At 38.4% G+C, this 24,523-nt stretch overlaps 1 protein-coding gene across 5 annotated transcripts in view; it reads right to left on the bottom strand.

Moving 5' to 3' along the window:
• gli1 (GLI family zinc finger 1) overlaps positions 1-24,523 on the bottom strand; it is a 55,799-nt gene that overhangs the window by 5,809 nt on the left and 25,467 nt on the right. For 2 of the 5 annotated variants that reach the window (XM_017305036.2, XM_008408459.3), the window contains 11 exons: positions 7,892-8,001; positions 4,951-5,192; positions 3,648-3,749; positions 3,336-3,534; positions 2,819-2,987; positions 2,561-2,671; positions 2,223-2,366; positions 1,484-1,633; positions 985-1,149; positions 608-850; positions 178-484 (listed from right to left, as the gene is read on the bottom strand). In XM_017305036.2, coding sequence (XP_017160525.2) covers positions 178-484; positions 608-850; positions 985-1,149; positions 1,484-1,633; positions 2,223-2,366; positions 2,561-2,671; positions 2,819-2,987; positions 3,336-3,534; positions 3,648-3,749; positions 4,951-5,192; positions 7,892-7,962 — 1,903 coding nt within the window. In that variant the 5' untranslated portion in view covers positions 7,963-8,001. The remainder of the gene's footprint in view (positions 1-177; positions 485-607; positions 851-984; positions 1,150-1,483; positions 1,634-2,222; positions 2,367-2,560; positions 2,672-2,818; positions 2,988-3,335; positions 3,535-3,647; positions 3,750-4,950; positions 5,193-7,891; positions 8,002-24,523) is intronic. The other 3 variants (XM_017305039.2, XM_017305038.2, XM_017305037.2) reach the window with 3 other exon arrangements.

The raw sequence follows: 24,523 nt of genomic DNA, 5'->3' as shown, positions 1-24,523 counted from the left end.
CAATGCCACACTTTCAGATTTTTATCTGTAAAAACTTTTGAAACTTTGTACCATTTTCCTTCCACTTCACAATTACGCACAATTTTGTGTTGCCCTATCACATAAAATACAGTGAGTTCTGTAATCAAAATGTGACAAAAAATGAAATGGCTCAAAATCTTTCTTTCCAGTAAGTACCAGAAATGGCAGGAAGTTTGTTACTGGCGCAGCGGCCAGGAGGAGTCGGCCTTCGAATTTGCTTTAGCTTGTCAATCTTCAGGTTCTCCAGCCTTTTCAGAGCCTGAGCAGACATTCCCATTGTTCCTGGCTCCCCTCCTCCGCCGCCTCCTCCACCTGCAACTCCATCCTCTAAAGCTGTGAGGTCATCCAAGCTTCCTGCTGCATTTAGGTTCATTTCCACACCACTGTCATTGTTATTGGTGCTCCCCAGTGGAGAACGCTCGCTGCTGCAAGACGACTGAGCACCAGGACTTGGCTGGGACTTCTGAAAGTCAAACGAAGAGATGAAAAGTTTTAGTGAATCTTCTAAGAATAGTTAAATAGATTTGTCTGAGTTTATTCTCTTTGCTGTTCTCTACAGCAGCCTTCAGTAATGTTTGTCACTGACCATGGTAGTCTCAGGCGCCAACAATTTGCAGTCTTCCCTGCATGTCTCCTCCTTTTCGAGGAGCAGCTCCGATGTTTGGCCTCCAGGGGTCAGCGCTGAGCCAAGGGGTCGTGGGCCTGTGTCTCCACGATGCTTCTTGGTGATATGGGCTTCGGGGCCATGTACTGTCTTCACATGCTTACGCAAAGAGCTTGGATCTGTGTATCGCTTAGTGCAACCAGGGATCTTACAAACATATGGTTTCTGTAAGACACACAAAAACCCCCCATAAAAATTCTTATACAGTAAATAATGGGAGAGGTTTCCCAATAAAGCTAAATTGATTAGCCGTCAGATAGTTGTTCAGTTTCACTCTTTAAACTTGTCTGTCTTAGTACCTCATTGGAATGAGTTCGATTCTGGTGCTTGGCCCGGTCTGAAGCGTTGGAGAAGGCTTTATTGCACCCCTCATGTTCGCATACGTATGGTTTCTCCCCAGTGTGAGAGCGCAAGTGGGTCTTCAAATTCTCCAAGCGAGAGTAGGCTTTATTACAGCCTTCAAACTATAACAGAAAACATTCGCAAAAGTTTATCGTGACAGTCAGGTAACATTAAACATGATCAAATAAATAATGCATATCTAAAGCTTTTATTAAAAGATCTGGTGCTCCACAATAATATACTTGTTGAATTAAAGAGACCCTGAAAAGCTTTTCATTAATATGTTTTAATAATACTTGTGGCTGATATAGAGTAAGTCTGCACAGATTGTAAGCCTAAAGATTATGAAGATGAGAAATTAAATCGCTTTCCTTCTAAGCTACAAAAGGACATTCATTTATCTGCACTTTAACTTTAGATCAGTAAATGGAAGACAAAGACTTCAAAGATCCTTACAGTGCACTTGTGTGGCTTCTCTCCTGTGTGTCTGCGCATGTGAACCACGAGCATGTACTGAGCTTTAAAAGGCCTCTGCTCTCGAGAACACTCCTGCCAATGACAGACAAACTCCTTCTTCTCTCCGTGGATGTGCTCGTTGTTTATGTGCTAAAAGGATGACAAAGACATAAAAAATAGAATGAGTGTAACTGACTGAAGCTCCAAAGAGTACGTTTTTTTTTTTTTTTGAGCAAACAACCAAGATGCTATGTTTAGCAAAATGCAACCACTGCACATTTAGCTGAATACACCATCCTCATGGTGAAACATGGTAGTGGAAGCGTCATGCTGTTGAGGGGGTCTTTTCTCAGCAAGAAGTGAATCAGAGTTAATAGGAACATGGATGGAACTAAATACAGGCCAATACTGAAAGAAAACCTCACAAAATTAAATCATCATCCATCCAACTGAGCTTTTCTGTGAAGAATGTACAAAAATATCCGTCTTCAGATGTACAAAGCAGTTAGAGACACACTTAAAAAAAAAAGTTGCAATTAGATCTAAAAACTATTCCAAATACACTCCACACCACTAGATTTTTATTTACATAGCATCCTGGAACCCATATATCATTTGTTTCTGCATCACGATATTCACCTCTTTGGTGACAGATAAAATCCAGTGACGTTTCTAATTGTATCAAAAAGTTACGGTTTTGTTTTAGTCCAACTGATTGATGACGTGTAAAATGTCTCACATGAACAAGTTGGTCTTGTGTGTCAAACTCCTTGTTGCAGTTCTCCCAGCGACAGTTGGTTTCATAGATGGTCTCCGGCTCCGGCTTCCCGTCCTCCTTGTCCAAGTCGTCTCTGCCATCCAGCAAGCCCATCAGATGATCCTGCTAAAGCATTTTTGTAGAAAAGAAATCTCATTTAGCTCAGGCTTACTCCAAATGCCAAATTGGCCTCGTCTTACAGTTCAGATTTATTCTGCTGCTGATAAAACAAAAGTTGGAACATGGCTTTCTGTCAAATATGAAATGATCATACCTGGAAAAGATCAGATGTAAATATCACAAAAAGGTCATGACTTCACCTGAGTGCCGGTGGAGGAAGGACTGGCTACATCTCCCTCTGACCTTTCCTCCAGGTTCTTTACATTCATGCCGTCCATCACGCCTACCAGACCTGGCTCTGTTTTCAGCTGCTAAACAGTACATACAACATTGTTTTCTTCAGTTCGTTCATACACGTCAGATTCCTGTGTGAAATGTATGTTTTTTCACTGCATCATGAGCAGAAGCTGCTGATCTACTGTCAAAGCTTTGTGATGTCGGGTTGAAAGCCATCTTACATGTCCATGCTTAGGTGGAACGAGGAGTCGGGGATTGTGGGGCGGTAAACGGGAAGCTTGGCAGGGACCTGGTGTGTGAACACCCAGAGGTGTGCCACCATTTCCTCCGTATATGGAGCCTTGCTGTCTGGAGTGGCAGCTAATGTTGCCGGAATAATTCAGAGATGGACTGAGGAGGCAAAATATACCACATTATCACTCAAAGAAAAACAAATTGAACACTAAATTACTAAATTGTTAACATTTAAAGAAGATAACCAGAACACGTTGCTAAGTTGTGAATTAACAACAGCGTTTATGAATGTAACAATATAGACCACAAACATAATCTAGGTGCCACATCAACGAGATGGGAAACGTTTCTAAATGATTTATCATGGTGCCATTTTTTTATTTCACTAATAAACAATACATTTGAAAAACATCTATGTAATTAGTTTTTGTTCCATCAATAGTTTCATCAGGCTACGAACACTGATGGTTGAGGTACTAGACTCATAAAAATGTTGAATTATACCTCATGGCGCTCACAGACAGATGACCATAGGAGCTGGCTCCGTTGGGGTTACAGCGAGAGTTAACGAAGGCCACGAGCGAGTTGGGCGAGGTCCGAATGACGGTCTGCAGGTCTAAACTGGCATCAGACAGAGGTGAGATGGACAGGGCTCTCTTTTTACTCAGCTTCAACATAGAGCGAGGTGTGGAGAACCTTGAGCCTAGAGGGGACAGAAGTTTTTTTGAGGAAAAAAAAAAGAGGATCAGTCTTCATCTTAAATAGAAAGTTTGTGACAGGAATATGTTCATTTTAAGCAGCTGCTTTTTTCCCCACCGTCACCAGAGCCGATCTGCTCAGAGCTGGGCTGAAGCTGACAGAAGTTGGGATGCGACGACATCATGTTATTCTGGTTGCAGTAGGGGGCGCTATTGCTACCTGTAGGATTTGAAAGAGAAAAGATCGAAGTTCACATGCAAACAGTTCCAAAGAAACATAATCAATTCATGAAATTAGACTAAGTAAGATTATTTATAAATACACAAAAGTAAACTGGATTAAAATTTAATTGTCTGAAAACCTAAACTGAAAAAGGCTGAACTGGTGACAAGCAAGATGATTTTAGCCAGTTTGTACTCATGATGTTATAAATGCAGTTTCCAAAACTGGAATTCATTTATTTATATGGATTTGTGGTGCGTGTTTCTAAGTCTAGATAAAAACAAAAAAAACTGTTAAACAAGCCAATCTATTTAAATAAATGATATATATTTAATAACATTCTTAAAGTGGTGCAGAATTTGTTGTAGGAGTTTATTTAACAAGTTGAACCCCAGACATTTACTGTACATAGCATATGTTCATTTAAAAGACACATTGGAACCTTTAGTCACTAAAATTAAGACCTGCATGTCAAATTTTTTGAATTATATCTAGAGAATTGCTTAATCTCTAGTTTATTTTCACATAAATAACCCTTCAATCTACATCATTGTGTTGTTTTAAATACAAAGTACAGAGAGAGATTCATAAGAAAGTCTTTCATCAGACAGTGAGACTTTTAAGTTGACTATCTGCCTTACAATTCTCATCACTGTGTATTTATGCAGGATAAACTCAAATCCTCCTACACTCTTGTTGGTCACAGTTCTAATTCTGATAAACTGTTTAAATATTGCTTTAACTGTGAATATAGAAGATGAATAGTTAAGTGAGTAGATATTTTGTTTTAGCTATTTTCTAAAATATGTTTTGAGGAAACAGGCCTCTGTGTCACATCATCCTCCATCGATAGTAATAGATTACACATGAAAAGATCTCTAACTCAACTTTTAAAACTGAAGTATGAATTCAAAAAAGCTAAAGTTACATTTGTGATTATGGTAAAATATATATATATATATATATATATATATATATATATATTTCTTAATTTTCTTCCCTAATAAATCAACTGTGATGTTTCAAGTCCGATACTTTTGGAGGGACCTGCATTGTAGTAAAGCTGTCCAACTGCAAACTTCTCATCATTCCTCCTGTGGAAATCTGTGGAGGTTAAGTTTCAGTCTCTCAGGTATCTTTAAGTCCTAATCAATAGCAGCTGTGAGGTTAAGGGGATGAAAAAGATACGGTGACTCACCCTCTGTGGGAGGCATGCCCCTGTGGCCCATCATACCGTGTGGTGGAGGGACCTGAGGAGGCCTCATGTATTGATCCAAGCAGTGGCTGCTGTTTCCCTGAACCGGACCTGATCCAGATCCATGAGCCATGCTGGGAGTCATGGGATTGTACATAGTGTGGCAGTCCTGGGGACCGCCGTCGAGGTGCGGAACTCTGAGGGGCGACACATCGCTGTAGGGAGACTGGTCCGATGGTACAATGCTGCCAATAACAGAGAGGCCAGAATTATGAGCGTTAAGTATGAGGAACGAAATTTACAAAAGCTTCATGGTGAAATTTCTTTCTTAATCATACAGACAAGATTTGATACAAACTGAGACAATAATTGAATAATAAAAATACATAGAATAAAAACAGACTGATTTAAAAAAAAAAAAATTATGTATATTTCTAAATAAAATTGTATAGTAAGACTGAACATGCACCAATAAGACTTTAGTGGCGAATTCCAACTTCCAGTTTTCTTTGAGAGCTGATCTGCTGAATCAAAATTCGTTTTTGTTCCCATTTGCTTACTTAAATCTACAAAACCAACAAAACCCATCTGGAAAACTACTTTAATTCAACATTTAAACGTGGGAAACCCACATCCGAGTCAATTAGAATATCATTGGAATGTTACTTTATTTTGTTATTTTAATTCAAAAAAGGAAACGCACATATTGTTTCATCAACACAGAGAGTTGTATTTTAATAACGCAGTTCATCAGAGAGAATGAATGCAACACAATGGTTACATAAACAAATTGCTTTTATTCAGAAGTATTATATTATGGCCACATTTTGTCCTACATCACCACAAAGGAGGAAAAGCCACAAAATGTTCTCTACACAAGCTGACTGTTCACAGATTGCTGTAAACAAGTACCACAGCTCTGAGAGAAGTCTAAAGCAAAGCATCGCCTCTGAAATAATTGGACTCCCGATAACCAAGTCCTCTAACAGCCTTTTAAATTACTCTGTCCTAATATTTGATGCAATGCTTTGCACCCACCACTAGATGTTGCATCTCTCTAATCTTGGTCTACACCATGGAAATTTACTAATCTGGGTTTTCCCCCACAGAAGAAGAAAGAGTAAGCCTTGGAACTTTCCAGCGGCTCCCATAAATTTCAATGGATGCTCTGACGCTCAAAATCGGCCTCTGCCTATTTTCTTCCATCTCTCAGACTCTTTCACTCCTCAGGATCGTCCTCTGCTCCTCCGCCGTCCTTTCACTTCTTTCATTCTTTCTCAACAACGTGTATTCCACACAGGACCTTAATCTCTCCTCTCTAATCCACTGTGCTCCCCCCCCATTCTCGTTTCTTCCTTCTTTTCTCTTCCACCATTCATCCCTTCAGTTGTACTTTTCAGTTTCTCCCTCTTCCCCCCTCAATCCTTTCTGTCTTGTTCTATCTTCCCCTAACCCTAAACCTTCCTTCCTCCCTCTCTCTATCTATCTCTCTCTCTTTTCTGCCCAGCCACCTTTCTCTCCAACTCTCCCTGCTTCTCCCTCTCTCTGGGTAACCTGAGTGGGGCGCGAGGCAGTCATGCAGAGCGCAGCGGGGCCTGGTCAGCCTGTAATTAGCAGCTGTCAGAGAGAGGCCGAGTCCACCCGCAACCTGGGTGGCATGAGCGAGGGAGGGAGCGAGGGTGGATAGCAGAGGAGCGTAGAGCAGGGAGTGAGTGGCAGAGCTAGCGCTGTGTTCACAACAACTGAACATAGACCTGGGCTTCTGCATCCTTAGAATATTTAATTGAGACAGGAAAAGTTTCTTTTTTGACCTCCAGAAGAAATGCTTTGAGGAATACTGAAAATAAATGTTTCTCATCTGCACCAGGATCAATGAAAATACTCAGAGCTCTGCAGCTCACATTATTAGAATAGAGAACACAGATAAGCTATTTAAAAAAAATGAATATGCCTACCTGTAACATCACCTAAATATTTTAAAAGTAGGTTTACAAACTGTCTTAATTACAGCATTATTTTGAGATTTTGACTCATGTTAAATGAAGGCCTAGATGACTTTTCTTATTTTTCAAAAAAAAAAATAAAAAATCTGAACACTTTTTCAACTTGAAGAGTAAGAAAAAAGAGAGTATTTTTTTTTTTCTCATAATTTTTTTTATATTTTTGAGAGTGTGTGTCTTGTCCTGGCAGCTTAGACAAGCAGGAAAATGAGACAGTCTACCTGTTACACTACTGACTACTCTAAATTATCGGCACAAAGCTCCAGATTTGGTTTAAGCGCTCATTCATCCTGCAGTTTACTGGGGTAAAGTGGATTTACCCCAGTATGAAGGACCGACCAACGCTCAGCTGAATATGGGAAGGTCTGAAAATGATGAAAAGGTGACACAAGGATGCCTTCAGACTGTTCACAGATGGTTGTGAGTGAAAATCTCAGTAGATCAGCAGTTTCCAAAATACTGACACCAAACAAACATATCAATTTTGGTAGAAATCCCCTTTCTGCCTAATTCCGATGCATGGTTAAAAACCATTTAGTAGCCTGTAAGGAAACGAAGCAACTAAAGATTGCATTAGGTTACTGATAACTGATTGGTTGATGTGGTATTTGTGCTAAGAAATAGTTGAACAAGTGTTTCTAATAAAGTGGCTGGTGGGAATATATGAGTAAATTATTTTAAATAAAAAATAAAAGTAAGGAAAAAATTGCTACGCCACTCAAAACTTGGAATGTCTAAATATTTTTCTTTATATCATATAACCTTACAGATGTGGCCATACATCTGTAATGAAGACATCTTTCTAGTATGCACTTCTAACTGAGCCATGTTGAGGTATGATAGAGTATAAACCCATGAACACATGAGAATTTGTATAAATGATCATGAAAACAAAAAAAGAAATCGACTTGCAAAGTTTCTGTGAGCAGTTCTGCTGGTCTTACCCTCTGGAGGGCTGGCTGGGTGAGGTCTCATAGTAATACAGCCCCTGATGTGGCTGCATGTCCACTGGCATTGGAGCTCAGAGACCGACTGCTCCCCTTACAGCCTGGACCTGCAACGCAGAGACAAGGACAAGGTTAGACAGAGGAGAAGAAACATAAACAAACCCAACCCAAGCAAACAAAACTAAACTCCACCAGAAAGAAAAGGCCAAATACACACAATTGTGGTTGGAGGAAAAAAAATACATACGTAGGATGTTAATAACAGACTAAACCAAACCAAGAAAAACAGTTTAAGGAGAAAATAAACTCAGCAGAGCTTGAGTCATGCTTATTTTAAACAGTTGGTTTAAAATACTAAGCCCATCACTCATGTGTAAGTCACGGAAAGAAATTTAGACGGAAAAGGTTTCGAAGCTTTATAAATCATAAACAAAAGCATGCAGAACTTGAGCAATAAGTTCAACTTTAGCAGTTTTTAGGAAAATGAGTGCAGCACAATTAAGAAGTTTGTTTTCTCCGCATTTGATGCATCCTTGTTATGATCAAGAGGTCAAAAATCCCAACTTAGGAGTTGATAATACACAATTTGTAAGTGAATATTTGGTCAAATTAATAAAATTATTGACCATAATTAATTTGTGCTGAATAAATAAGCTGACAAAAACTGTAGGTGAATTAATTAATATGCAAAAGCTATTGCTATCAAGAAATTGACTGGTAGTTTGAATCAGCTCATTTTCATGTAAAAATCTTAGCTTTTTCAAATCAGTTTGCTCTTACTAGCATAGACACTGTCACTAACTGAGGAACAGTTAACACTAACTTCTTTCTTTTTCAGTGTGATGTTAAAGAAAAGAGTCAGAAATAAACAAAGATTTTTAATACAGATTCAGATTGCAAAAGAGCGAGAGAGACTTTAAACAAATCATAAGCAGAAAATATTAGCAACGTCTTAGAAATCTTGCATGTAAAAAAAAAGGCTTGCATTCACTCACACAAATACTGATTTCTTTATGTTTTTTTTTTTTGCCTAAACGCTAATATTAAAAGATAAGACTAGCTTAAAATAAAAGAAAAATGCTGTTTTACAATAGCTATGTGGCAACTCTCACATACAGCATGCCATTTCGAATAGAAATAAGATGTTTTCTGCAACATCTACACAATATCGTACAAATAAGGATTCTTAATAAAATCAAGAAAATTACAAACAACCTGGTGCATCTTTTTTTATGAGACTGTTACACAACAAAAGAATGTTTTCAGTCAGAAACTTATTCAGAATAGCTGTAGCACAGACTGCTACAGGAGAGTTTTCCTGCTGACAGACATTAGCATCTACAACAATTCAAATCAAAGGAAAATGAATGTGAATTGTATTCAAAAGTAGCTTTGAATTTATTTGAACATTACTGCAAACAAGATGATTAAAATATTATATAGTTTAAATAAATGTACTGTATTTTTCCACCCTTATGTTACCAGTTTGCTCAGAGACAGTTAGAAAGATTATTTGAAAGCCAGTGACAACAAACATTGAACTATATCTATCTTTTCTAAATACAGTTCAAAGCTTTAAATGCAGACACAAACCCTCCATGCAGGACAGAAGAAGTACAAGATCTGGGTTTAGCATTTAATACCTTAAAAGGACAAAAAAAAAAATAATATGCTTGCAATAGAAACCGAGGAAGAGGAGACCAGAACAACACAGGCTTTTGTGTGAGCCTAATATTGAGAGGGCATCTTTCAGCAGGATTGTATGTGTAAGGTAATTCCAGCCATGAGACCTCTGGAACAAAGACCTGCTCATTACATCCAACCACATCAGTGTAGCCACTAATAGCAGCAGTGTGTGTGTTTAAAAAAGTAATTAGAACCAAATAAGATCAAAATAGGAGCCAAAAAAAAAAGAAGGAAAAATTTTAATCATTATGTGTACCACATCAGAAGTCTCACCTTTTATCCTAAAATCTTATTGTGGATGTGAAAACAAAATATTACTGCTTCAGTTTTTGTGACATGGGTCCCAACCTAAAATGGGACAGCTCCTGTCTAATGCAGATCAAAGCTGTATAGTTAGAGTCTTTATGTGGCAGCACAAGTGTTAAAAGGGCAGCAGGGACCTATTTACGCCCAACAAGTCACCAAGGGGGAGATTTGGTGCAAAAGTTAGCAAGTGTCTAAATCACATGTGCTGTCTGAAACTGACTGAGCCTTTGGATGTGTGCATGATAATTATCCTGTAGAGCTAAATAGAGATCTTGCTGAGCACCTCAGCTGTCCAGAACTAATAAATACCATGATGGGGAGACCCCCAGCCCCAAACGTGCACACACTCACACACACATCAACAGTCACAGCTGTTCGTCTCTACAGGGGGCCAAATAATGATCCAGTGGCCACCAAGCCTTTCAGGGGATGTGCAAGAAAGAGTGTGTGTGTGTGGCAGAGACGTGAATCGGTTTATTCTGTGTAAACCCAGTAGCAAATGTGTGTGAGGAGGGAGAGCATTAGCAAATGCATATAAGTGTGTGTGTGTGTGTGTGTGTGTGTGAGTGTGTGTGGTGGATAAACCACACACACACTCAGAAAAAGCTGCATAATGTATGAGCCAACCTGCAAAGAAGCAAGGTGGAATTTTTATATGCCTAACCCTGTTTCCCCTGAGGAGTGAAGTATAAAAAAAAGTGTGAACGTGTTACTGTTACTCAGCTTCATGCACACACTCAACAGATTGTTCTGTAATTAATTTAACATAACATATTCTTTTGAGCTGAAAATGTTTGCAAAATGAAAAAGCTCAAAGTCTGAGAAGCTCTCACATTTTTTGTTCTGCTAGTAAAAGACGAAGGAAAAAAGATCTGGCAGAAATATTAAAAGTATCTGCCACAACTTTAGAACCTTGCGAAAACCTTCAGATTTTTTTTATTGTAGTTTTTTTTTTCTTGTATCTGCATTCACTGAAAATTTAATTATAATGTTGTGTAAAAGTTTACTATGCAGTGTTTTAAAGTAATCTTGATTTATAGTTTGCAAGACTTTCTGTGGGAAGTTTTTAATTAGATTTTGGCTGCTTCTTCACTAGTTGTGCAAAATGCACAAATAGACAAACAGAGAACCAAGCAACATGTTTTGGGACTAAAAAAATATTAATAAAGCTGATGCTGATAGCCCTTAGAAAATAGAAAAGTTATTTTCTTTGTGTAGAAAAATGTGTTTAAAAAAGAAGTCTTCATGTGGATCTATTTTTCACTTTCACAATTCAGCCATGTTTTTATGTTGTTAAGATGTAAAAAACAGCTGCTGTTCCACTAAACCTCATTATGAAACATCAATAATCATCTAATGTATGACAAGTTTTAAGTTAGTACCACTGGGTAATCACCTGGTTGGCAAAATAATCTAATTTCATATCTTAAAACCTTTTTTTTTGTTATTTTCCTAGATTCACTTAAAGAAACTGTGAACATGTTTTATGTCAAGCCATTGAGTTTAAATCTTATTTAAGCTTGAAAACAATATTTTTTTTCTGAAAATGATCAAGTCAAAGAGTTAAAATGAGTAAAAAGGTAATAAACTGCAGAAAGTATAAAGGTTGGCTGATCACCACCACAAAATATGACAAGAAAGTCTGACTCCTTGGAAACTACAAGGAAAAGACGGATGACTCAAGAGTCTTGTATATTTTAGTATGCACCGATGAATGAATTTACGCACCATGCTGACACAGGTGTCATATGTGCTGCGCTACCATATTTTGTGAGAAACTCTGTGGGAGTTGGCTCTCTGTGGTGCTGCATTTGAGAGAGATTGGGAAGCAGCATATTTAAAAAAAAACCCAAGGTCCATAAATCAGGCGGCTGACCAAACAAGTCCTCTCTGCTGTGGCATCACAGAAAGCTGGGCAGAAACCAAGAAGCTGCGGATGAGGACAGGATGTCCAGCCACCGTCTACACCCAGAAACCTCCTCATTCAAACCCTGCACTAACCCTGAAACATCAAAGACCAGAGCAGGACACTGGTCTACATTTCATACATTCTGTATAAAATAGGAACAGACTAAATCATTTCTAAACTTTTTAATGTATAATGTGACATTTATGCTAGCACTTCAGTTAAAAAAAAAAAAAAAGCCTTTAGAAAAAGCTAAAATTTCCTTAGAAGTGCACACATATATTTCAAGTATTTATTGAAATATATCGTCTTAATTTCAGCATCTATTCTTCTGTGGTAGGAGTTTATCAGATTCCCACATCTAAGAACATCTTTATCGCTCTCATCCTTTAAAATATTTCATAGTGGAATAAATTGAAGATGGTTGCTTATAGGCAAACCCTGATTTTGGTGTTGCCTAATAAATATCCGCTGCAGCTTACATTGGCCATTAATCAACGAATGCCAAAAACCAAACGCCCACAAACACAGATTTTCATTTTTCCAAATATTCACACAAACCAACAGAAGATTTTGTTCCAGGCCTTTTATTAGAATGCAGGCAATATACCATTGCTCTTACAGAAAAAAAAAGTTTGACTTTAAGACCAGTAAAATAAGCTTTTCTACTGCTAACTGTAAATAGAAGTTTCACTGTTCCAACCTCACTTCTTAGACATGTCAGTGATGCAACACTGCATGAATTTTCCCCAAACCACCCAGCCCAAAAATGACAAATGGCTGAAAACTAAACTTACTGTGCTCCTTGAGGGGAAGTGTTATATATATATATATATATATAAGTATGGATGCATGTGCATCCACAACCACTGACCTCAAGTTACAAGTTGGCATAAAAAGCATAATTATCATTATGTCTGTATCTCTCACTGGCACAAGCTCCATGTAAATCTGTGCCAATCAGAGGATGAAAGGGGAAGATTTTTTGTTAGCTAGTGGATCTCATCACTCAGATACAATTTATTTACACCTATTAATTTGTGCATTTCTTACCAGTGCAACCACGGCCTTAAATGTATATAATGTGGATAGAAATACACAAAGTAGTGCAATTGTGAAATGAAAAAATATTGCATTTCTGTTCAGCCTGCCTGAATCTCCAGCTTTACTCAACAGAAAATATTTGTTTTTCCAATTCCTTGCAAAATAACTGATCTGTAAGATTTTGTCTCTGAACATTGATTTTTAGGACTTGCCACATTATTCTCAATTAGATTTCGTTCTTCACTTTGACTGGACCATTCTAACAAATTAGTATTCTCTAACCTAAAATATGGCATTGTAGACCTCACTGAATGTGCAGCGTTGTTTTCCTGCTGGAAGTCTGAGGTGTTTTGCAGACTCCAACAGCTTTCCCTTCATTTTGCTCTGTATTGTCCTCCATCTAACTATGAATAAATTCATGATGCTGCCACCACCACCATGTTTCAATGTCAGGATGGTGTGTTTAGCGTATCATTAATTTTTGCCCTAGACAGTGTTTTTTCTTCAAGCCTAAACAATTAAATTTAGGTTTAACTGAAGGATCACGTGCCACAAAAGGGAGGCCTCGTGGTTTTCGTCAGCTGTATTTATGCTGGTATTAATGATAAACAGTTAAAGTCTATTTACCAATTCGATAACTTCTGGAGAGAAAGGCGAAAACACTGAAGTCTAAAATGAAGAGGTTCAATGGATTTGTAAGAAATTATCATAACCCAAAGTGTTAGTGAGATTAAATCACATTTACTGCAAATTTTTATTATCGTATTATTTCTGGAGCAGAAACAATTGTTTTAGTGAAGAAAAGAGACAAAAAGAATAATATGTAGAAATACTGTTTCTCCTCTATGTGATCTCTACATCCTCTGTTATTCTACAGCAGCTGGAAGCAAATCGGCATCCTTTGGTTTACTAACTTCAAAAATAAAGAGCAGTACCTGTGTAATTTAACTGATTGTTAGACTTTACCGCAAATGGTCTACAGTGCCTCAGCAGGTTGAGTTCTCAGGTGGTGGTTTGTGTTTGTGTAACACAAAGAGAAACATTGTTTGGGCTTGCCCTGCTGGACCATTTGTGACATTCTCATAAAGTGCGGGTCCTCCTACCTCTGGGGAAGTCTCCAGAGAGGACAGACATTTTCACAGGTCACTGGTCGTGTCAGACAAAAGGTCTGATGCTCCTCTTCTCTTGGGTGTAACTCGAAACTGGGGCTCCCACTCTCCGTGATGTAAAAAAGCACCATATAGTGAAAATGCTCTTTACGCTTTACCTCATATTGTTTCAAATCTCAGAACTAAATGTGTGTGTCCTGTGAATGATGTATTACTTTGTCAGCCTTTACATATACCAGACAGATGAAATAAATCTGGAATAACATCTTTGGAGCTGCCTGCACGCTTTGTAAACACCCAAAGTATTTTGCTCCTTCTATCCCCTCCCACCCTTTTCGTCCTCTCGTTCTGCCTTTTCCACTGCTCTGTATCTCTGAACTATCTCCTTCTCCCTCGTCTCCCCCCGCTGCCTCCACCCTCTCCCTCATTCCCTCTCTGCTCATTCCTGCGCGCTCGCCCCTCCCCCTCCTGGCGGAGCAGCAGCAGTCGAGGTGGGTGTTCTCTGGCTGTTATGACTTGAGAGACGATAATGGCAGCTATAATGTAGCCAGCCGTTCCTGATGTGGCCGGGTTTGTGGGGGATTCTGTTGTGTTAGCGCTGGAGACGGAGCATTGGAGGGAGGAAAAAGGGGGTGAGAAGGTGGGGCTTGGGCCCTCGGCCAACAGCGTTTCAGATTCCACCTCGTTTTTTTTGCCCCCCTCCTGTTTCTTCCCCTCCTCTCACACTAAACTTTTTTGGCCCTGTTGTTTTCCTTCAGTGGTAAACTTTGTTTTTAAGTTCTGCCTTTGTTTTTGTAACCCCCACTCGCCTCTTTTTCTTGTCTTTCTCCCCTGCTCACCCTTCCCTGTGTTTTTTACCCCCTTTTTTACCCAAACTGAGTGAATTCCTCACAGCTGCTGTAATGTGATGGGGGGCAATGGTGTGACCACTGAAAGGCCACAGAGATGGAGACATCACTGTACTGTACAATAAGCTGTACTCACTGACTTGCTGCAAGGAAGATTAATGTCGTATCCAATTATGAACAGCAGTTATGAAGTTTAATACCAAGTGTAAGGCAGATATTTTGGAGAAAAAAAAGCTGGCCGTTCAGTACACATCACACTTCTAGTAAAAATCCGTAAAAGGCTGAAAATATAATTTTTCCGTTATTGCAGCAGCAAAATCTTACCCTGACAATTTTTAAAAATGGAAAACAATTCACTTTTTTTTTTTAAATGTGATGTGTACTCTATCAATTTTCCCAGGCCCTTTAAGTAAAAACCGGACCCACAATACCACAGATTCTCCAACACACTTAACAATGGGCAGGAGATGCTTTTCTACACATCAGATCAGATCCATTTGGAGAGTTTGTTGCTAAAACTTATATGACTAAAACCCATGATTCCAGTTAAAGTCTCAGTACAGCTTAGCAAACCCCAGATGTTTGCATTTGTGACAGTAGGAAAGAAAAGAACATTTTCCTGGTATTTCTCTCAAGCACAATGGCATGTAGATAAAGTCTATTCATTGTTGTGTAGACTTGGCGAACCCACAGTTTGTTTCTCCGTTTTTAATTGTGATTTCGTTATTTCTCTTCTTTTTGTGTTTTCCTTTAAAGTACAGTAGTAACAGTTCTCCAACATGGAGTGGGATATGATCCAGAGATGGGAAGATCAAACTCTAACTTCACCACCACTTTGTTTTTTCCTGTTGATGCTGGCCAAAATACAAACCAATCAAAAGTCCAGTTCAATACATTTCAGCTCGTTAGTTTCTGATTGTTTTAAGAAAATAGACATGGACAAATATTACCCAATACAACTGTCAAAAACGGTTTTACATAATAAGTACTGAAAATTATAAATTTAGTAGTCACTGGGCGAGAAGCAGAGTACACCATGGACAGGTCGCCAATTCATCACAGCATCACACAGGACAAACAATCATGCATTCATAATGCTTAAATATGCAGCATGCAGTCTTAAACTCTTTATCCAACCAGAAAGTTATCATTTATCAAAACTGCTGTAAGATTCAGTCTTCAAAAACCTCTACTGCTAAAACTACTTTTTGTCAACACCATAATCCCCGTTTCAATCACCACAGCATCCGACGCCTAATTTCTCTGCAGACAAAGTCTGGGCAGAGAAAGCAGCGGAGGTGACCGTCTCACAGCTGGGGCTCTCACCGTCTTTAAACAGCAGAATGAAACGTTGATCCCTTATTGTTACACAGTCAGAGAGACTGATGACAGACATTCAGGAGGGATTCAACAAAAGCACCTCACCATGACACACAGCCAGAAACAAGAGATCAAACTTGTACATTGAGTGAAGATGCTTCGTCAAATTGCCAATAATAATAGTATGGAGATAGAAATAATAAACTTTTTCCAAATGAAAATCTGAAACAGTTGCAGAAGCACCTCTTTCTGCCTTTATAGTTGAAAGTCTTTTGGGTTATGTCTCTAACATCTTTGCACATGGACAGTCCAGCTTTATAAAGCTTATTGTACTCCTTTGTACACAACCTTATTTGTGGAGAGGCTACGGAAAAAGTAGCACACAGAAACTCACTGTGGCTTACAATACGTGTGATGCTTAAGGAGCCAAGATGGAGCAGTCCAAGACAAATGTTCATTAGTGGTGTAGAGACTTTTCATGCAATATACGGAATCCGGTTCAATGTAAATAGTATATTTGTCAATGTAAATAGTATATTTGTCCCTCTGTCAGAGCTTGCATTAAGCTCAGCTAGCATGATGCAAGTAATTTTTGGCATTTTAGCCTTTATAGTAATTTTAAAAATTATGGATTTCATACTTTTCTCCTTTTTATTTTTGCTATTGACCCATGCATAATAAACTAACACAAATGCAAACCACCCATTTGAGATTTTTATGTGTAAAAAATCTTGATGAAATATGTTATTTTTTCTTTCACAATTATGCATTACTTTGTGTTCTATCACATAAAAACATAATAAAATAATAAAATGTTATCAATTCTTTCACAACGCATTCTGTCTTATAGGGATGTTAAACTACAGCCTTTGAATAATATGTGTAAGGTTAATCCATCATCCCAGTAAATTATGGCCTGAACACTGTAACTAAACCATCATTTTGGTGCAAATGTACAATTAACTGCCTTAGCTGCTGAGTCTTGATTACTGTTTTGTCACTGTTGGTTTGATTAGTCAGTGAACTGATTGTGTTTGTTGTAGGATTAGGTTCAGTTCACCTTTCATTGTTTCCATTTGCCTCTACAAGCACTGATTTGTACCGTCAGCCGCTGAGTAGCTCCACCTCCTCTGAGGCCGTTCAGATGTTCTCAAACAGCTTTATCAAGTCAACAGATGTGCAGCTACCAACACATGTGAGCCTGTTTCCTTCATCCTACATCTCTCTCCCATAACTCACTGCTCCTTCGCTCTTTCATAATCCCAACTTTTCCTCTGTCCTCCTTCCAGGGCGCCCACCCACCATCCTCCACATACCGGTGGTTTTCCTGGTCTCCGCCCTCCTCTCTCTCTTTACCTCCATCTTACACACACTCACACCCACGCAACCATGTACACGTTTCTTTTCTCTCGGTCTACGAAGCTTAAAATGCTCTCGTCTTACTTTCATTGCATCTGCTTAACTCCTGCCTGTCCACATGTCAACTAGGTAAAGGCCAAACTACGAGGATCGCTTTGAACTCCTTTTAAGAAGAGAAACAGAGGAAATAAGGAGAGGAACAGAAGGGAGGGAAGGATGGATGGATAAAGCAGATGAGGAAAGGTTGATTCACACAGCTGGCTCCCAGCTGTGGGCCAAGGCAGCTGAAAAAAAAAACAAAAAAAAATGTTGCCATCTATAAAGAAATTAAAGCCCATCAGTTTTAAGAAAGGAAAAATATAGTTTCGCATTGTACATGTAACATTGTCATGCAAATACTGGCTTTCATCAATCTTTTCCAGCCCCAAAAAGTAAAACTCTCCACGCAGAAAATCATTTAAGACTGCACCTAAACTCTGAAACTGGAATCCACAGTAGTGAATAAAAACCAGATAATAATCTGCCTGGTTTAAAGAAAAACCACAGTGATTATAAGAAAAATAATAATCCCAACAGTCTTGGGTGGGCAGGCATATTTATAACAAGTCTGCTGGTACTTACAGTATATTCATTTGCCATATAACACAGCTGGAAATGAGGACAGAGAGCAGAGGTGGAGAAATGAGAGAACAACAAAAAAAAGAGACAGAGGGTCTCCAAGAGATGGAGGTGGAGAGTGGTGGATGTGTGTGGCTAAAAAGCTGAAAGAGACAGAAAGACAGAGACATGACATGGGCACGCATTTGTGTATTTATGTGTGCCAGTGTGTTTGTATTCGGTGTGTGGGAGAAACCGCAGCTCAGTCCCTCTAGAAGACATCGAGGTCTGCAGGCCACTAGACGAACACAGTGACCACAGCGCTGAGAGGCACTCAAGGAGAGGAAACAAGAAGACATACGACGCAGGAAAGACAGTTTAAAAACCAAACAGACAGGACTAATCATGAGAGAGCTCCTTGGAGCATGGCCAAGCCTCATTTTTCTGCACTCGGCTCTGAAAGGTCTTTCCTGTGCAGGTGACTGCAGACGACAACAAACTGAATGTACTGGTGGAGAAATACTGATTCATAGGCAAACTTAACCTTAAAAGGTCTCTAAAAGTTGTCTAAGTGGTACATCTGAGTGTAGAGGCAGAAATTCCAGCAAATTTGGGATCATATTGTACAAACCTTCTTATTCCCCATGTAGCTAGCCACTAAAAGCTCGTGAATTGCCTTCTTTGTACTTTATGAGAGTAGTAGGCTATATTTTAACTAATCACAGTTTTCAAATATCTAAATGCAAGCTAACAGTATTTTTTTTCTTCACAGTTATCTTTATTTAAAATGGAACAACTGTTAATTAGTTTGACATTGGAGTAAAGCACTAACTTTAAAGGCAGTATTAACAATGTCTATGGAAATGGCAAAATGCATCAGCTACTTTAAAAGGTTTCTCTGCAGTGCGGAATATTTCTATCACTGCCAAAAGCAACTTTTGTATCATTGCAAAAGTGACAGAACAACTACAAACACGTAATTTCTTTCTCCTCATAAAGAACATACAATGAGAAAAATGACATTTATTTTGTTAAAGTAACTTTTTGTATCTAAGTGATCAACCATCATTGGGAGGGAAGCAGCAGAAGGAGTCACCTGTGGAATAGTGGTGCTACTCCACAAAGTAATATCTCTCCAACGGCAATAAAGACTAAAAACAAGAATAAAATCATACCGGAACAGTTTTATTAACATATTAAGCAGCTGGTTTTCACCAACTGCTGAAAACCAAATTACTTAATAGATTTTTATGTTCAATCTGATAGAATGACATAGATTGTTGTATTTGCATAAACATCTTATGTCGAGCAGTGGTTGTTTATTCTGTCACTGTGTTGCCTTGCAAGGGTCAGCCGACATGTCCATGCTGTATCTTGTAAATCACTCAGTGTTGCTGATGCCCATGCTGAAAATCTGAGAATAAGTGAATATAGAAAACGGATGGGTAGATTTTTCATGTATCAAATGGCTAAAAAGAAACTGCTTTGCATTCGAACAGGAATAAAAAATGCTGCATTTGAGGTAATTAGCATTTTCCTAACAGCTAAAGGACAAGTGAAGACTTGCCTTTATACATTCACAGTTCAGTGAGTAAATATTCCTACCTGTGTATGTATGCAGTCTTAATGGAGGATGTAGAATAATCTCTTCATTTATCATCAACATACAGGCTCAGAGGAAAACCTTTGTTTGATAACTACGGGTTTTCAAAACAGAAATCTTTTTGACTTGGTGTGTATTATGTGCGCATGTTAGAAGCTTTTTAAAGTGAAGAAGAAATCTCTTTGTGTTTGTTCACAGTTACAGTGTGAGATAAATATTACTAGAATTAATGACTGGTGAAGCATTTATTTATGCACAAGAGAGAGAGGACGAGCTCCTCTTTCATTCTGCTTGACATTTACTAAAATAAACTCATCGATTCACTCAGTGGCAAAGACAAAGACAGACTACAAGCCGAAGTGTGCATTGCCTGTGTGGTCCTCCTCCTAGCTGCTGACTTCATAACTAATATACTACATGACTTTAGTTTAATATCCAGATGTTGGTAGGCAGAAAAGGCATCTGCGCCTTCACTGACTTTTAATTGTCTGGGATACCTGAGGTGATGTTTGGGTTTTACTAAGTGACTCAGACACACAGCCCCCAGACACACATGTGTAAACACACTCTTTCTCAGAAACGGTGAAGGGATTGGCCCAATGCTGGCAGACTGGCAATTTTATTCACAGTCTGAAGGAGATGAGTCCCAGCTGACCATGAGAGCTTACAAACTAAACAAACAGAAAGCAAAAATACATGCATACACCATCAAGTTGCATCTTTTAGGTCCCAGGACTTCAAGACGCCTTACTGCTGCTAGAAACAAACGTGTGCAAAGCAAATTGTTATTTGACATTCCGTTAGGCTGACACAATATTAGGAAATCGTGCTATTGCTATATTTTTGTTCGCTATTGCAAAGAATGTTTCAGTTAAAATCCCCATTTTCTCCGCTCCTCCCTTATTCTTTCATTTGGTATCATCATCCATGTCAGGTGAGGGCATCAGACTCCATCCAGCAAGCTGAATTTATCATGGCAGCAAAGTGGGAATTTACTGCCTTCCTAAGAACCCTTTGTTATATCATTATTGCACACATTTGGTATAGCGAAGATGATCTACTTTGATGTATTGTTCAGCCTAAGATTACATTGTTAACTACAAAGCTCCACACTGGGAAAAGATAGGAGATAGAAAACTGGGTAACAAGACTGAGTGAGAAACACAGAGAAGAAACAAAGGAACAAAGGAATGATTAATAACAATTAACCATTACATATTAATCTGTTTTTATTCACAACAGCACAACCACACAGGGGGCTGTCAGTCTGAGTTGACTCGTTAACCAAATCTAAACTTGTGAAAAGATCAAACAAGCCACAAGGTGGCAATCTGGGCTAACACAGTTTGTTAAGTGAGGCATGTCCCAACATTTAAATGTTTCTGTCTTCACCAAACTAAAGGGATCTTCTCAACACTTAAATTCTAACACATACACAATGTTTTGACTAGATATTAACTCGTTTTTGCACTCCAGAGCTCAACATTACATTAGTTTGTGATTGCACTCCCAAAACAGGCGTCACCACTCTGCTCTGAACCCCCACTTCACACTAACTCCCCAAATTGGTCCTGTGACTAACACTAGAGCCAGATTAACTGAAACCCCTCGTGTCTCAGTCGATGTCAAGAGGGGAAATCTTAACGTAGGTTAGAAAGTGTTGCATGAAAGGAACTTGTGAAAATACTGCACTGCTGCTGAAATGGAAAAAAAGCACCTTCTTATAGAGCCCCATCTTACCAAGCATTGTGAACATTAGGGGAAAAATATGTCCAAATATGTTAGAAAACACATGCAAGCAAACCTTTCCACTCAAACCATCAGGTTCTCAAAACATAAGATTACTCAGGCAGTGTATCTCATTGTATGTCTGAAAGCTCCTAAAGCCATGAACACTAATGTTTACCTCAACGAGTTATGCTGAAACAAAGGACCTCTTTCTTTGGCCTGTTATTATGTGTGTGTGTGCGTGTGTGTGTGTGTGTGTTGTGGAAGTTGTGATGACACCAACATTATCACACCAGAATCAGTATTTAGACAAAAGCTCATTACAAATAAAGCAAAACAACAACCATGCCCTCATAGTCAAGCGTTTGAACTGAGGTTTGGGTTACATTTGGGTCTTGCACAATCAATGGAAGTGAATGCCCAAGCACAGAGACCAAACCTTATGTGGCTGAGTGAGAGTGTGCGTTTGTGTGTGAGTCTCAAGTTCCCACCAAAGCTGTAATTAAGTGGCATTAGCATAACTAAAAGACAACAAATCAGCTAATCAGGTGGTTGTTAATTGGAGGGATGAGGAGCTCAACTCCCCCACTCCTCCCTCCTCTAAGCATACATATGTATGTAGAAGTGTGGCTAAATCAGGTATAATTTCACCTCTACTCTGACAAAATGGGCCTCAAGAAAAGATGCTCTGTTTGTGCAATCAGTCCTTAAGTCAGGAAAAAAAAAAACTTTGTGCAAAATTGTAGTTTTAGTAGTCGGACACCCCATAAATGCAGAGTTTATTCTTCAATCTTTTACCAACACCTGAAAAATGATTTAATTGCCACCCCTAACCAATGCAATAAAAGTATCAGCTTTGACAGTTTTTCTCCTGCGACATATCTTGTCTGTATCCATTTAAAAAAGATCACATCTTATTTGAGTTGTAATCACTTTCCATTACAGCATATCTGTCAACAAGCAGTCAACGTTAAGCTGTGTTTAATATTTTCATTTACCCTGGAATGAAGTCTGACAGATCGTCTTTCACCATCTGTCAAATGTTGAATTTAACATCAGGAAAATGTTGGGAGAAGTGTTGCAATTTTTCTGCTGTTTGTTCTTGTAAACACTGATCCTATCTCGTGCATGAGCAAGGGGCGCCTTTTCACCACAGTTCTGCTCTGAATTCCAGTCTGCGTCTTCCTGCAGAGCTTAGCGCTGAGCATGTTGCACATGCATGCATGCTAACAAAATGTACACTACACTAAGAAAGCACAAGAATTATTATAGAGGTTTCATCCAAAATTTCATTAATTTTACAGACTGAGCAATAAAAAATTAAGTGAAAATGCTGAAATTTAAGTGGAAAAACCCAACAAAACTCCAATCCTATACAAATGCACTGCAGCAATAGATCTATTTCCGTTTACACAGATTTCAAACATAATCACCAGTACGGAAGTATTTTTTGAAGGAGTGATGGTGATCAGTGCTAAAGTTTCCCACAGCTGTTCTGGTTTTGCATCCTGCTTTGAAAACTTGCTAAGATACTTTTCAAACTAGCCAATACACAAGTAACAGTAAGTGTATACTTTTAAGTGTTTGCTTTTCTGTAGCATACAGAAAAGCATACACTAAGATTGTAGTGTTATGTTTTTCTGTATGCATACAGAAAAGCATAAGTGTATGCTACTTATGCTTTACATAAGCATAAGTAGCCTATGCTTATGCTACTTATGTAAAGCATATGCTACTTATGCTTTACATAAGTAGCATATACTTTACATGAAAGTAAAGTTCATCTTTACTTTTAATGTAAAGATGAACTTTACATTAAAAGTTCATCTTTTAATGTAAAGATGAACTTTAATGTAAAGTTCATCTTTACATTAAAGGGTGCTATGTTTTTGTTCCTGAAGTGACTAGTCTTAAACATTTTCAACACCAGAAGAAGACTGAAGAACCTGGTCAGTTATGATTCCATAGCTGGTTGCCAATTTGGAAATGCTTGCGTAGAGTGAAAATGACAAAAGAAATAATTGTAGGTAAATGAATGCAGGTGGGCATGGTCAGGCAAATGAGGAGGCGAACACCAGCTGGGAAGGGGAGCAAATGTAAAGGCTGGCTTAAGAAAACAAATTCATATAAAAATCATTAAAACTTACTAAAACCTGCGCATTTTACGTTTTGTGCAAAAGTGAACACACTTTCTGTTTCCTGTCGTGAAGAGGGAAAAAAAGCTTACATGATTCACGTTAGATGTTAAAAAATCTGGCAGCTGCAATGTTTCTGTGCAGCTTTGTGACTCAAAGTCTGTGTGTGGTTCTCTAAGCCTGCTTTGTCTCAAACAGGGAACGGAGAGAAATCAGAAGGGAGGACTGAAAGACAAACGAATAAAGAAAGAAAAAAAACTGAATAACTGAGACGACGAGCAATCACAAAGGGGAAAGTAGGGCAGATAGTGTTAGAGCAATTTGAAGGCAGGAAAAGGGTCTTGACTCGTCACTTCAGGATTTCATCAAATAATCTACTAAATGTACAAGTTTCTACTGGAAAACGTTTTTATAAATTAAAAACAATCAGCAAGTTTGTTTTATTCTTTGACAAAAGTGGCCTCCTTCTTGTTTGCCAATCGCTAGTAATTATTTTAGCCTACAAATATTTTTAAACATTAATATTTTGGTGACTCAATACTGAACTGACTCACTTATTTTGATCAAACTGTTACACAGCACAGCCTGATTCATTGTTCACCAGTACCTAAGGATAAACCGCTGCCTTTCTCCAACAGATAATGGACAACAAGTAATCTTGCAATGCACATAAATCTAAGTGTATGTTAAAGTTACCATAAACAGTGAAATGTTTAAATAAAGCTCTTGTCTCCCTATTGGAAAATATTCAGTATTGTTCTCATTTACAAGTTTCCTCTGAGGTTTAACAGGCAGAAATCTAAGATGATTTTTTTCATCTTTTAAAGCCTCTTTTAGTAAATTCTGACTTTTTTACACATAGATCAAATTTTAGTCTTTGTTGTTATTTATTAAAAACTGTGTAAAATATCTTCTGCTAGTTTGCCCATGCTGTTAGGGACAATCAACAGAATGATGGGTCCCAGAATTCAGAACCAAATCTAATATA

The sequence above is a fragment of the Poecilia reticulata genome, chromosome 5 (genome assembly GCF_904066995.2).
Source record: "Poecilia reticulata chromosome 5, P_reticulata-male-v2, whole genome shotgun sequence".
Lineage (NCBI taxonomy): Eukaryota > Metazoa > Chordata > Actinopteri > Cyprinodontiformes > Poeciliidae > Poecilia > Poecilia reticulata.
This window is presented reverse-complemented; position numbering and strand designations above follow the sequence as displayed.